The 15,267-nt window shown below is 39.9% G+C and overlaps 1 protein-coding gene across 1 annotated transcript in view; it reads right to left on the bottom strand.

Annotated features, from left to right (window-relative positions):
• Positions 1 to 14,083, bottom strand: part of LOC139735390 (RNA-binding protein FXR1-like) — a 75,387-nt gene extending 61,304 nt beyond the window's left edge. The window contains exon 1 of the mRNA XM_071646149.1: positions 13,642 to 14,083. Within this exon, the coding sequence (XP_071502250.1) occupies positions 13,642 to 13,692 (51 nt within the window). The 5' untranslated portion in view covers positions 13,693 to 14,083. The remainder of the gene's footprint in view (positions 1 to 13,641) is intronic.
• Positions 14,084 to 15,267: the final 1,184 nt, after the last annotated feature.

Here is a 15,267-nt window from a genome sequence, read left to right as displayed (position 1 = left end):
TTTTTCAAACATATTAGTCATTTCAATGTAATTCGACACCCCTAATTAAAATGCTTATTTATGTGCAGTTTTATGCAAAATTTTGACTCTTTCTTTACATGAAATGAAAATTTGAATGCTCAGCTACAACAAACAGCAAAAAAAGCATTTTCACCAAGTTTTTTTCATTTTTCGCCTGTTACGCAATTGCATACCCTGATTGTGCTATTGACCATTTTCAAATGTAAAAGCAAACAACCGACATTCATTTTAGCATCTTACGGAGCTGAATGTTATCCTTATTCATTTCCGAACGTGAAAGCAAACATCCACTATTTATTTTAGCATCTAAGTGAGCCGATTGATGCCATTAATCATTTCCAAATGTAAAAACAACAATCTGTTATTTATTTTAGCATCGTACGGAGCAGAATATTACCGTTATTCATTTCCAAATTTAAAAGCAAACATCCGACATTTACGGTATTTTGTTATCATACAGAGCCGAATGTTACTGCTGTCCACTTCCGAAAGTGAAATGAATCCTCTGACAATTATTTTAGCATCGCACAGAGCCGAATGTTACTGTTTTTCATTTTTGAACGTCAAGGAAGACATCAGACATTCTTTTTTACCATCAAACGCAGCTGAATGTTACTGTTATTCATTTCGAAATGTTAGCAAACATCCGACATTTATTCAATCATCGTACGGAGTTGAATATTGTTATTCATTTCTGAACGCCAAAGGGATCATTTGACATTTATTTTAGCATCTTCCAGAGCTGAATGTTATTGCTATTTACTTTCGAACATAAAAGCAAACATCCGATATTTATTTTATCATCATACGGAGTTGAATATTATTGTTATTCATTTCCGAACGTCAAAGCAAACATTCGACATTTATTTCAGGGCAAGTCCAAGATATCGCGCACCTTACGTATGGGACATTCAGAGATTTCAAACCTCTGAAAAATAATGAAGGAGCACTTGGATTTTACTGTTTATCATCAGGAGGACTGGTAGCCCTGAGAAGAATATTGTGTTTAAGTTTGATGTCATTTGACCTTGGGTTAATTATTTTATTAAGAAAAATATGGCAACTTACGTATGGGACCAGAGAAAAACTGGATTTTTCAAAATAAAGTTTGAATTGAAAATTCTCTGAAAGTACCTTACTGATTAAGTTCTGTTTAGAAGGGAAGAAAGGTACAATACTGAAGTATCTTTCAGTAAAGTTTCACTGCAAAAGAATAAAGCATATTTTCATGAAGTTGGTTTAATTAACGAAAGTACACCTTACGTATGGGACATGGCTCAACTTACGTATGGGACATTTGTCTTTAGTGCACAAGTATATTCATGGGAATGACTTTAAATTTCCCCATAGTGTCATATTCAGTTCCACAAATCATACTACAACATGTAACAAATGAAATAGACTTCTAAGTGGGTACTTTCCCGGTTCAGGTGCCTAACAAAAGCTAAAATAAGACAAATAAAAGTAAATACCAATTTACAATTAAATGTTTTAGTTCAAAATGGATTCCGTCATGCATTAACACTGTCCTCATGATGTCTGGTATACAGTTACAGTATATACTGACACTCTATTTCTAGCCCATTTGTAATACTCTGGTCACTATTTTTTTTTTTATCAAATGAAAAAAAAAAAAATGTGCGAATTCCAGCTTGCGACCTTGATGTAGCATACGTGCACATGTACCATGACTAATTTGTAATCTTGATAATTTCAACTGTAAAATCAAATGTCATGTACAGTGTAATTTGCAAAAACAGTTTGAAGTGGGTACTTTCAGTAGTTTTAGGCTTACCTGGCAAGTTGTCTAAGTTTTTATAGAGCTTTATAATTGTTTGAAATGCAGCACAAAACACAACAACAAGAGTATTAAACTCATTTTGCTCTGTAATCATCATGTTTTGCCATGTGAATTTTAGCTTCTGCAAAATCAATCAAATTTTAATGAAACTTTTAGATTTTAAAAGTTGTGGTAGAACAAAGAGATAGAAGAATGTACAATGTATGTACCAATGCTGGCTTTTTTTTTCAAATTGCTTGGCTTCATGTCTATGAAAGCAAAGATGACAAAATTTGTGTTTACTTTGTACATGCTTGTTTAGTGATACAGGAAAGATTATCATTAATTGTCCACTCAAAATGTAATTCTAGATTTGAAACACTTAAGTAACTCACTGATCTGAAACCTACATTTTGATAAATTCTAGTAACCTCATTTGATCATACACTACCAGATTGGAATGCATGTTGATAATTGTGTAGATGTGGGGACCGTCTACAAAGTAAGTATGAGTTGATGAAGGTGTCTCAGAGCACATCTGTCTCTTCAAACACAAAATAAAAAAGAAAATTGAATTCCCTATTTGTTTGTGTAATTTGTGTTTTTAGCACTCCAACCACAGAACCAGTATTGATATTGTGGTTCATGGCAATGTAAACTACAAAAGTCTTCATTTTACAGGATTTTCAGAAATCATGTTCATGACCTTGATAAGTCATGGCATATTCTGAGGGTGTGCAGTTGAAATATTAAACATCATATCAAAATAAAAAGTATTCTCGTAGGGTTTTTCCTTTGCTATCAACTCTAGTAATGACAAAGCTACCTGCTGTCACCTCAATTAATTTTTCTTTTCAGTAAGATCGGTAATGTTGTCATTGATGAGCACCACAAGCACAATTGTTTTGATTTCCTTTTTGAGGCTGTACAGCCTGTAGTACAACCTGAACAGTGTACTGCACCTATAAAAATGACACTCAGAGAATCCCATTCTCTTGGACAAAGTCATTTTGTAGAGAGGTAAAGTTGAAAATGATAACTGAATTAAGAAAATGTCCAATATAAATATGTTAAAAGGAGGAATGTTAATTGAAGGCCAGCTGCACAGCCTGCAATGAAAATAATAAAATACATGTATAAATGAATATTCTTTATTTTCCTTTCTTAATCATAGAATGACTCAATAATGCTGTTCTTACACTCTCCCTGAGGTCAACTGAGTAGGAGAGGCAGATATTTAGACATATCCTTCAGATTAGGTGCAAAGATATCCATTAACCAAACAAATGTAAGGACATATAGCTTCCATGTCAAAAGGCGGTTTTCCCATTCACTTTGCATGTAATGTCCCATACGTAAGGCATTTGTCCCATACGTAAGCAAACTTTAATTAGTTATAAGATGAAGGACTAATTAAATTTTGACATTTAGTTTTGCTAATCTGGAGTTAAAATTAATAAATTAGAACTTCCTAAAGTTTGATTGGTCAATGTTAGAAATCTTTAGAAAAAACTTAAAAAAACATACTCAAATCCTTACGTATGGGACACTTCGTTCTGGGAAAGTGCATAGTTTGCATAATTAATGTGCTGACCTTGTCTTACCAATTGGAAATTATACTAGCTCATACAGGGGTCATGTCCATAAAGGAACTAGGTCAAGGACAAATTCAACTGATTTTAGATGAATATTTTTAATTTGTCCCATACGTAAGGTTTGTTTTTAATTTATGCAAATTAAGGCCATATTTCTTGCATAAATTTGCATAATTCAATATTTTCTTTGCTGGAAATATATGATTTAACTCTTTGGCTACAACATGATATCAATAACTTTTTGATTAGATCAAGATGAATTTTGAGCATCTGAGGGGACATTATCTTGGACTTGCCCTTCAGCATCTTCTGGAGCCGAATGTTATCCTCATTCATTTCTGAACGCAAAATCAAATATCTGACATTAATTCTAGCACTGTACAGAGCTGAATCTTACCGTTATTAATTTCCAAAAGTATAAGCAAACATCTGACATTTATTTTAGTATCATACGGATTTGAATATTACTGTTATTCATTTCCAAAATTTAAAGCAAACATCTGACATCTATTTTAGCATCTTACGAAGCCAATTGTACCCGCTGTTCATTTCCAAAAGTAAAGGCAAACATCCGATCGGGCCACCAAAATCTTCATTTCTGAAATTTTGGTGGCCCGACGTGCGTTTTGGTGGCCCCGGGCTACCGTTAGTGTCGAGCCCTGCCGAATACATCCCCCCATATTTTTTTTTTGATCTCAACTTTGTGGCTACAGAATCTTCCATACAGTTATGGGGGAAACCATTTTGATGGCTTATTGTTTTCAATAAAACAAGAAGGTAGATTCTCCTCGTATTAAAGATGCCCCGTCGTCATGAGAATTAAAGCTCGCAATGGCAATTCTGAATCGTGCGCACGCCTTGCATTCCGCTGCAAAATTCCCACTCACCTGTGTGTTATTGAGAGATCGAGTATCATGTACGAACTAGACCGGTTCCGAATACAGGACAGCAGCCGAAGTTGCTCTCTCCTAAGCCAAACGCACGCAATGACGCCATTCTCAATCGTTCGGCTTACAGTTTTGGAGCATTTTTCTCTTGCTCATATCTCAGCGAACAAGTACGCGCGTGCCTATGCGTACGCTGGCCTGGCCACACCAGGATTGCATGCCTAATGTTTATGCGAGAGTACAGAACGAGTAGCAAGCAATTACATGTTGACTGTATGTAGGCCCTACTACACACTTCGTAACATCACTGTAATTTGAGATCGAAATATTCTCGGTCTAGTGACTGGTAGAACAATGATGAATCAATAAGTTTAGACTATAGCCTATACTACAGCCTAGGTCTACTTACTGAAGTTGACACAGCCATTGGTACAGGGTCGGCTACTCGTCGTTTATATCACCACAGCTTGCAGTGCAGCACTGCTTCGCTGTGCAGCTTTGCCCCCGCTCTTGCAGGGACAGCAATTTCGCCCGGTCTTATACCACCAGCACAAACCAGAGCATTTGCAGCTTGTGGGATCTACTGCTTCAATGTCAGCAGTAGACAAATCTGCGAATGATATGTCCTCTATATAGATCCATCTGAGGCCGTAGTCGTAGGCCCTTAGGCGTGATATTCTTCTTCGTTGCAAAAATGAAAAACGTAACACAATTACAAATTGTCAATTTATTACAAGGATCGAGTCGCTACGCAGGCGGTTACGACTGTGCATATCGGCGTTGATCTAGCAACTTACGGCACTAGCTCGCGAAATGTATAGGCCTACGAGTCAATGAGCAGCACACGCAAAAACCGAACAATCACATCCGAGCTTGTGCCGAAGACTTGTCTCCTCGGCCTCTGTGAAGGAACATTTCGCTGATCTTCAAAATACTTTCGACAAGACATAGTTTCGTACTCGCGTGAACAGTGTTGCAGCATCAGCAAACAGAAATTTATCCCCGTTGAAATTGACGACCGGGCGTCTTTATATGTGCATCTGATTTTGGCACTGCATTGTCTCTGTTTAATTATTTACTACTTTTCCAAATGCCAATGGAAATATCAAACTTTTTTGTTTATTTGTATCCTATTTTGAGAGGATGCCACATTGTTTTTTTTGAGGTTAGAACAAGTGGCACAACTAGTGGCATTTGTTTCACAAAATTTGTGAAGTTCTTCCACTCATTTTACAAAATATCCACAAACTGTTCACATACTTTTTGAGTCATTCTAACAAATACTTCAGGCATGTTTGGGGGCAAATCAGCACGACATGACTTCTGACCTCTGCCTGCAAAATCTACAATGTATATATGCTACCATAAAATGGAGAATGTCAACACACTAAACCTTTCACCCCATTCATACATTTGCACTGGGCAAAAGTGACTTTCTTTAAGCCACTTCAAAGCAATCACATTCACATACACTAATACAGTACATATACTAATCAATCCCAATTTTAGCAACTCGGGCATGAGTTTGATCCAGTTTCAAATACAGTTAGTACAGTGAGGTAAGGGCTCGGACACACTGCCCAAAAGTTGCTTAAACGCATGAATCATGCAAGAAATTTGGTTGTGCGTGCTTGTCTGTCGAGAATTTTCGCTGATTTACGTGATGAAAATCACCGATAAATTGCGAAAGAACTTCGGAAAGATCACGCAAAAATCATTAACAAACCACGCATGAACAGCACATAGACACGCAAAGCCCCAAACAGGGCGAATACGTGGTTGTGCGCAATGACTGAGGTCCACGGTAAACCACGCATAATCTGCGCATTATCACTAACTAGAGAGGCACTCTGAGAGCGTAGACCTCCGCCAAGCATGTAGCTCATATCCACCACTGATCTTAGAGATATCAGGATTTCCACCCACACGTACTTATAGCATGTGCTGAAAGTCGCCCGATTTCCTAATATAGGAGCCTTTGTTACGTCATAAACCCTCTGCTGCACGGCGCGCCTGGCCCTAGCAGAAACTAGAGTACGCACTAGAGTACGCACCATGGTACGCACTTTAGTGCACGCATGCAAACCTCAAATACGCGCAGCCTGAACTCCCAAGTTCATTGCCCCTACCTGCCAAAATATCAAAAATCCTTCATAAATTCCCCCAAAATACTCGGATCACTACCAAAAGTTAATCGTTTGTTACTTGTGTCATTCTCAACCTTTCCTGCAAGTTTCATCCCAATCCGTTAACTACTTTTTGAGTTATTTTGCACACAGACAAACTAGCTAACTAACGAACACACACAGAAACCAACGGTAACGAAAACATACAATGTAACCTCCTCCCTTGGCGGAGGTACAGTAATGAACTGCATATGAATCGCGCATGATTTGCGCATGAACACGATAGCAGCAACATTTTCGTGAACGATCACTGATATTCCACGCATATTTTGTGCATTGTCCGTGTAAGAACTTCGCAAACTACGCCAAAATTACATAAAACAGTGCAATACTGCGTAAACTTTTATGTGAAACCGAGTTTTGAGCTGCTCAAAACCTGGAATCGCGTAAAGCGCCGATCCAGCGCACATCGGCGGACAACTACGAAGGTTCCACGTCAGACATACTCATGAAATGCGCAAATCGCGCATGTACTGCGCAAGGCTCAAATTTCTTACGTGAATCATGCATTTACGCGACTTTTGGGCAGTGTGACCGGGTCTTAAGAGTCATCACTTTCACAGCAATGCCTTCAGTCTTTAATAAACATGTACATTATGTACTGTACATTATATAATAGATGCTCATACTGATATCTAGGCATATGTATACTGAACAAACTACCGGGTACTTCAATCTTGAGTCACACTGTACTGTACCATGTACACACATCCTACACAGGAATAGAGAAGATTTAGAACTGGTTTTTGCTATTTTTACATGCACTCGGCAATACTTATGCCGTTTTCATACAGGTCGAGAAACATAATTCTCGCAATCGCGAATGACGCAAAAAGTACCCGGATATTGATTGAAGCATCATTTACGGTGCACTATAGGATAGTTGGGGAGCCAAGTCACTTATTCGTACGTGTGTGATACGCGAATGCTCTTTTAATACATACAACTCACAGCTCTTCAGCTCCACCACAAATTCTATGTAATACGCATACTCACGTAAGTACATGTATGTGTACATGATTGGACTACAGTATGGTACATCAGTCCATAGCAAGCACTTGTCCTACATCCATGAAGGACAAAAAAAAAAAAATGCAATTTCTAATCGCAATGCCTACCCACAAATTCAATTATTGCACAATTCAAAATACTAGCCTTGAATGATGTAAGTTGTGCACATAATACATACTATGCATGACCAAATTCTGTGCATGCGCCACATAGAGTTCTGTGGTGTGCTGCTTGTGTACCGCCGCACGATTAACAGCATGACCTCTGAAAGTGCAGCACGATGACGGCTTGGAGATTTGTGCAGAGAACTGTTCAACGGTGTGCACACAATGCATTAAATCTTTGTTTTCTGTAAGTTATGAATTGTATGTACTCAGTAATACCCCGGTCACACAGCACTCCACGTCTGTATCACGAACAAAAAGTTATGAAAATCTGGTGGACGTGGTCATAAGTGGTAATTTTTTGGTCAATTTTCGTTTGGCCGTGCTTTGTACAGGGTATGGCCGTTGGCGGCTGTTCCACTGCTGAAGCACTGCCTAAGCACGGCTAACCATGTACAGCCACGTGTATGTACCGGAAAAATCAATTTGTCAGTGATAAGCCACCTAAACACACACTATTTCCGGTGATACCAACGCGTAACACGCGTCAGATGACCGTGCACTGCCTGCTAAATTTTCACGTCTTACAACATCTCCCCAAGTTTTAATCACTGCCGAAACAAGGATTATCGCGTGTGTTGCACGTCTTTACCACGGGTGCCACCCATGGTTGTCCGCGGAGTAAAATTTTGAGCAGTTCAAAACTTTTTACGCGTCCGACGCCATTCCGATTTTTCCCTGCGTCCTGCCACATCTATAAATCGACCGTAGCTCGTCTTAAACTTGACATCAATGCGAACAACATCGTCTGCTTCACGGGGGACCACTTTTAGACGGGTTTTGGCCATGATTAAGCCGAAAAGCACTGTGTGACCAGGGCTTAGATATTGACAACACCAAAATGATGCTTAAGTGATAAAGATTGTTAATAATGGGTCCGAGGTAACAATCATCACATGATGTCATGAAGCCAAAATTGACATCATCGGATTGAGCCAGTTGGTGTTTCGGATCCTGATTATACGGCCCTGTTGCGACTTCTGTATAGTGACAGGGCTGTGTATAGTTAGACAGCGTTATAAATGATCGAATTATGGCCATGGGCATCTTGCTTTTTTAATATACTGTTAGGCCGGATGGCCTGACTCTGCAAAATAGATTTTCTATTGTATTGTTTGAAAGAGCTCTATTTTTTTTTTTCATTGGAGCGCATGAACATAAGTAATTTACATTATACATTGTATGTGTATGTGTAGAACACTTCTAGACTATTTGAAACTATGGTTGTACATGTAGACTTCTAGCATCTACAGGAACGCAAGCCGCCCGTAATTTGACCACAAAACCATTCAAAATTTGACCACTGGTGCCTGCTACATGTAGAAACCTATGCTTTTGCGCATCATGGTAAAATCTTGGCACGGAAGGTAGAACCCTGATGCGGATGCTTTAACTAGGATCAAGATTACAATCAGGATTCATATCATAAAGATGACAAGAATCTACAATTTGTATGAGTTTCTTCTTTCGCCTGAAGAGCTCTAGACCTAGAGCTAGATCAGGTGTAACTTTGTTAGAATCAGATCTAGATACATCTACAGCAGACTAGACCTACATTGCAGATTTCATAGATGACCTGGGGAGCATTTCATGAAGCACAACGGCATCCAAAATTTGACCGCTTGCGCCTGCTACATTGTACATGTAGAAACATACAGATGCTTTTGCACGCGGTCGAATCTTGGCAAGGGAGGTAGAACCTTGGTGCGATTGCTGTAACTCGGATCAAGATTACAATCAGGATTTATGTCATAAAGATGACTAGAATCTACAACTTGTACAAGTTTTTTCTTTCATCTGAAGAGCTCTATTAGACCCAGTGCTAGGTCGATATTTCAGCAAAATCCTTGGTTTTGATTGGCTGAGATGCTCTGGTCACTGACTGTTACTATGGTGATTCAAGTTGTCAAGCGTTGACAAACGTTTATGAAACACCCCCCAGGTCTAACTTTGTTAGAATTAGATATAGACACATCTAGACTACACGTGTAGACCTAGATTGTATAGATGACCTGTATCATGGCTAAATTCCAACTTAAATACATAAAAAATTGCTTCAATTTGAATACATACAGATGTACACTGTAGTCCAATTGTTGACATTAAAATACATTGAACATTTGGTTCCTCCAATAGTCCGTTTCTGTCCAAATTGATGACTTAAAATGACTCAAGAGGTCAAGAGGAATCTGTGAGAATGACAACTGCTCGGTAGGCCGGATTTGAAACCTGTGCACATGCACTAGCCGGTAGTAGTGTAGTCTTTGGACCAGTCACTCTTGTTGCCTAACATTGTGTGGTGTGCGATCGCTTTACGGTGGGTGCTTTTTACTCGAACCCCTTTTCGCTTTCCACTACACAGCAAAAGGGCCTTGTCCAAAGGCAAAAAACAATGCGACCTTTATGCATGGTCTGTATCACCGATGGGCAATATGCCATGCAATGGTTGTTTTGGAAAATGAAGGAAGGAACAGGGGGTATGGAGATGGACTTGTAGAAAAGCATGTTAAATTCAAGACCACTGAATCAATCTTGAGATGAGCAAAATACTGTATACGCCAATATTTTCGCGTACAGAATATGGATGTGTGCTATAATGTATACGCGTTCAATGTCAATGTGTGCACAAAGCCGCTGAAAAATGCGCCACGCCATACCTTGTTGACACAAGATTTCATCGGGGACGTTGCAGCGCCCGCTGGTGTCTGAATTCTGGCGAGTCGGCACTTGCATTCAACCACTGTACATTCAGTCATTGCATCGGCACGTACAGAGATTTTGTTTTTCTTTTGTGTTTTTGAGGATACCGTCACACTCTGAGCTTGCGATAAGCAAAAAATCTCACAAGAGATCGGCGTATTTCTCAATTTTTAGCACTTTTGGGCAACCGCAATTCTTAACACGGGACCTAATTCGCGGATTCTGCATTTTTGACGGCGAAATTTGAGAACTTTGATGGATTTTTGGAGGTGACTAAGGCACTTTCCTGTTGTGAACAACAGTGCCAGTGTGTGAAACGCTGTGATCACTAATACATAATGTGTGCCTTGTGACAATAGAATTTGCTGGCTTGTGATGATTTGTAGGTGTTCAGATTCTGGAGGCCGGCTGAAAACTGGGGGTTTTACTCTGTGTGAAGAAGCGAAGTGAGGAAGGGTTAAAATACTGACTTTTCTTTGTGTGAAGAATAGTGTGTCACACTCACCATAATTTCATATTAGAGTTTTATGGTACTTTAACTTGCTCAACGACTCGTCAGTGTGATTCCTCTTGGAATAAAACCTCCGATTAGACCATATGGGGTAAAAACCCCAGTATTCGGTCATTTAAGCTTTTCTCCAATATTTTTTAAACTAAAATAATACATTTCATACATACATCATATCTACAGCAATGTATGTGAAATATATCAAATTTTTTAAATCTCAATTTTCATTTTGTTGAATATCTCACAGAATTGCACAAAATTCGAAAATATATCACCTTGAAAATCCCCCAGAATACGGTTACCGCGACCAGAATTCGGTCGCGCGATATGTGCGTTCAAAGTCAATGCGTGTTCAAGGCAGCTGAAAACTGCGCTGCGCACTACCTTATTGGCACAAAATTGCATCGGCGACATTGCGGCACCCGTTGGTGACCGAATACTGGGTAATTGGCACTTGCATTCAACCCTTGTACATTGAGTCACTGCATCAGCATGTACGGAAATTTTGTTTTTCTTTTGCGTTTTTGAAGATACCATCACACTCCGAGCTTGTGATAAGCAAAAAATACTGCAAGAGAACGGCATATTTCTCGATTTTTTGCACTTTTTCGGCGACCCATACTCTTAAAACTGGGCTTTTAAATGCGCACACGCTTTTAGAAAGTCGCGCCGATTCTGCACATTTGATAGTGAAATTTGGGATTTTGGATGGATTTTTGGAGGGGACTAAGTAAGGGACTTTCCTGTTGTGAATGAGTGTTTAAGTACCTGGTATGTGAATTGATGTGATTTGCATGTGTTGTGACTGTAGAACTTACTGGCTGGTGATTAGTGATAAGTGACCGAATTCCGCTAAACTTAGGTCCTAGGTGACTGAATACTGGTACTCTTAGTTATGTGTGTCTTACCCTCCCATAGCCTAGCCGTTTTTTCTATACCATGTACAACTTGTGTGCCTGATGTCTCTTTTCTATTGAAGCTTGACTTTGATTAGTGAGACTGAGAGGGTGTTCTGTAGTTTTCCTCGAGTATTTAGCTTCTTTTTAGTGAGACTGAGAGGGTGTTCTGTAGTTTTCCTCGAGTATTTAGCTATCGTAGATCACCTTTCATCACTAAACTTTGACCGAAAGATCGGTCTGTATCTGGTCGTCGGGGAAATGTTCCGCGGAGACTGCGTCTGGCTTCACGGATCCCCTCCTTTAAATATACAGACTGAAGTCATTGATGCCTGCTCCTGTGTGGAGCGGTCGTGCACAGATCAAACGTTACGATAAACCACATTTCAGACAGCTTTTTTACATTCAAACAAGTTTGACATGACATGACACATTATCCAGCAATATTTGGGGTAAATTTCTCACATTGCACAATCGAAATACAGTAACTAGGTTATAACGCAGAAATTTTATCCATATCGCAACATTCCCGTTCGCTCGGTGTAAGTTGCCATTTTGAATCTGTTAGCCAATCACATGCGAGGTACGTGTTTTAATTAAAAAAACGAAGAAATTACCTCGCATGTGATTGGCTAAGATAGTAAGGGATTCATATGTTTCTGCAGCTGCAGTTTGAACATGACGACGCGACAGGCTGGTTGATGTGTGTTTTACGTTTAAAATTCTACCAAAATGTTGGATTATTCATTAATCTGGTAAGTGTAGTGCATTCTTGACATGTTGATTGTGTTATACAAGCTTAAATTTGCCGAAGCAGAAACAAGAAATGAATGTGAAAAAACAAACCAACTCATCTAATTTATTTCAATTACTGTAAACGTGGAAATTTTCGCGGTACATTAATTTTCGCGGATTTCGCGCTACGTTCGGCTAGCGCGAATTCAAAAACGCGCGAATATATCTTCACAATTTTCTGTGCACATTTTGAACGGGATGAATTGTGTGCGCTTCATCGATGATACTGCTACGTAGTACAATGTACAGGCATGTTTACGCTACTAGTACTGTGCGAAGAGACGATAGATTGCTGTGTACTGTAGCATGCATGTGTGCACCGCGCGCACCGATGCTACATTCCCCCGTGACTACGGTACTACAGTCACAGCTGTACTACGTATTTGAGTGCTTGTACTCGCAGTCGAGCCGCTCGCTACATCGCTTGTCGTACGCTGGCATAGCAAGCTATGTAGCAGAGGCTTTGGATGAAAGCAGTGAATGTGTACTACAGTAAAGTAACCTGCTGCAGAGCGCGAATTTAAGAACCCGCGAATACGTTTTCGAGCCGCTCAGCGCGAAAAATTAATCGCGCGAAAATATTGACGTTTACAGTACGATGAAGTTTCCTAATGAAAATCAATTCAAATTCATCAAACAGTCCTTCAAAAGTAATATCGAAGGATTCAAAATATAGAACTATTCAAATATTGGGGAAAAAATGACGGCTAGAAAAAAACAGCAGCTTGACAAAAAAACGCATTTACGTGCGCTTTATACGTATTTTCAGGCAAATTGTGAGATTTTTCACGTTTCTATTGATAGAAAAACGTTAGGTGGTCGGTGTGATGAACACCCAACCATACTATTACTAGCAATTAACAACTTCCGTCAGTCTACGGAGGAGAGCGATAACGTCAAAAAATAAAAGACTCTTCCAGACTGCGGACAGACGGATCTTTCTGTCTACACTAAACTATACATTTAATAATAATAAACTTAACATTTGGCAAAACAAGTTCGTGAAGTTAGGTTGCCTAAATTTTAGTTTAAAATTTTGCACCTTGCATGCAAACTGGGAAATATGAATAACATTCCCATATTTTCTCCATACGTCACCTTGTAAAATGCTCCATTAGCATCCCGAACCTCCACAGCAAAGTCTTCCATGCCTTCTATTACCAGATTAGATCTAACGTTAGTTCTAGATCTCTCTCATAGCCGTCAGAAAGCGCAGCTAGACGTGTGGTGGTCTAGGTGAGGCACCGTCTAGTTCTGTATGGTCGTCCCGCGTGTTATGCACTGTTCAAGTGTACGTACCGACGTGGACCCACGACGTATTTTCGGGGCCAATGTTACTCCGAAGGTTCTCGCTGTAGATTCTACGACCGTAGTGAGTGTATGGCGTAGGTACTTTTGAAGACACGATCGTGTGGCGCACTATTGTTACAAAATTCAGAAATTACGAAATTCTCGAATGATACAAAAGAATGAGATTGTTACTCCGCACACCTGGAAGGCTCGCACCTTTTCACAAGCATCGAGATAATCTTAAATGCTTCGCTAAGTCTTGAAGAAACTACACAGATCTAACATTTTTAGATCCAGTGTATAAGTGCAGTGATCTTGAGTGAAGTCGGCAGGTGCTGGCGCTCTCTAGCTCTCTCGATCGCTCGCTAGCGCATAGCTAGCTAGCTGCGCCATGCCAGTGCCGTACAGACTGTATGTGGGGCACCACCTATCGACAGGGCACCTTCCCATCGACACCCTGCGTATCATGGCTGTTTGCGTATAGAACAAAAAAGTACGCGCGGGATTAAGTGTCATTAGCTATCTATGGAGGAGAGGGGGTGTCGATCGCAAGGTTCCCTTTTTAGCTGCGCGAAGAAAACGGAACGCACGCACTAAAATTGCGCTATTTTAAAACGGAGATTCATAATCAACGAGACGGTCACGACATTCAAAACTGCAGTATTTATGGCATATTTGAGGTAAGAATTAGGCGGATTTGTATTATATTTTTAGAATAAACAAGCTACAGATCCTTCGGGTGTCGATACGTGGTACCCCCAACCCTACATGAAAGATATGGCACTGAGCTGCGCTGCGCTGTGCCTTTATTAGGGCAGATATGTAACAAAAAGTGGTCGAAATGCTCACATCCGGCGGAAAGTATGAAATATATAGGCTAGGGGTATTTTGGGGCGCTGATTTCAAATATTGCCGGATCCAAGAGATTTGACCACGGGGTCGGCCGCCATTTTGAATTCCAATATGGCCGCCATCACAAAACAAATTCAAAGATCCCTATCTTCAGTTCTGAATGACCTGTGGCACCAAAATTTGGTACACATGAGCGTTTTGACACATTGAATTTGATGACAGATTGATTCGGAGTGTCTGACCAACATCGAATGGCCGCCATTTTGAATTCCAATATGGCCGCCTCGACGAAATATTCAAAATCTCTATCTCGATTTCTAAGTGGTGAGTGACCCTGAAACTAGGTGTAAACAAGTATTTTAACATACTGAGTTAAACTATTAACTGATGTGACGTGTCTGACAAACGCAATGCCTGCTATTTTGAATTCCAATGTGGCTACGAAGACAAACATCACGACTATATTCGAGAACTGAATCGCATCGCCATTCGTTCTTCCCAAGAACTGTAAGGAACTGGAATTCCCTGTCGTCAGAAATTGTTTCAGCGCCATCTGTGGGATCATTTCGAAACCGTCTAACG

Source organism: Diadema antillarum, unplaced genomic scaffold (assembly GCF_040938485.1).
Source record: "Diadema antillarum isolate AM-2024a unplaced genomic scaffold, OU_Dant_1.0 scf00000027, whole genome shotgun sequence".
Lineage (NCBI taxonomy): Eukaryota > Metazoa > Echinodermata > Echinoidea > Diadematoida > Diadematidae > Diadema > Diadema antillarum.
The sequence above is the reverse complement of the archived record's forward strand: the minus strand, read 5'-3'. Positions and strand labels throughout refer to the sequence as shown.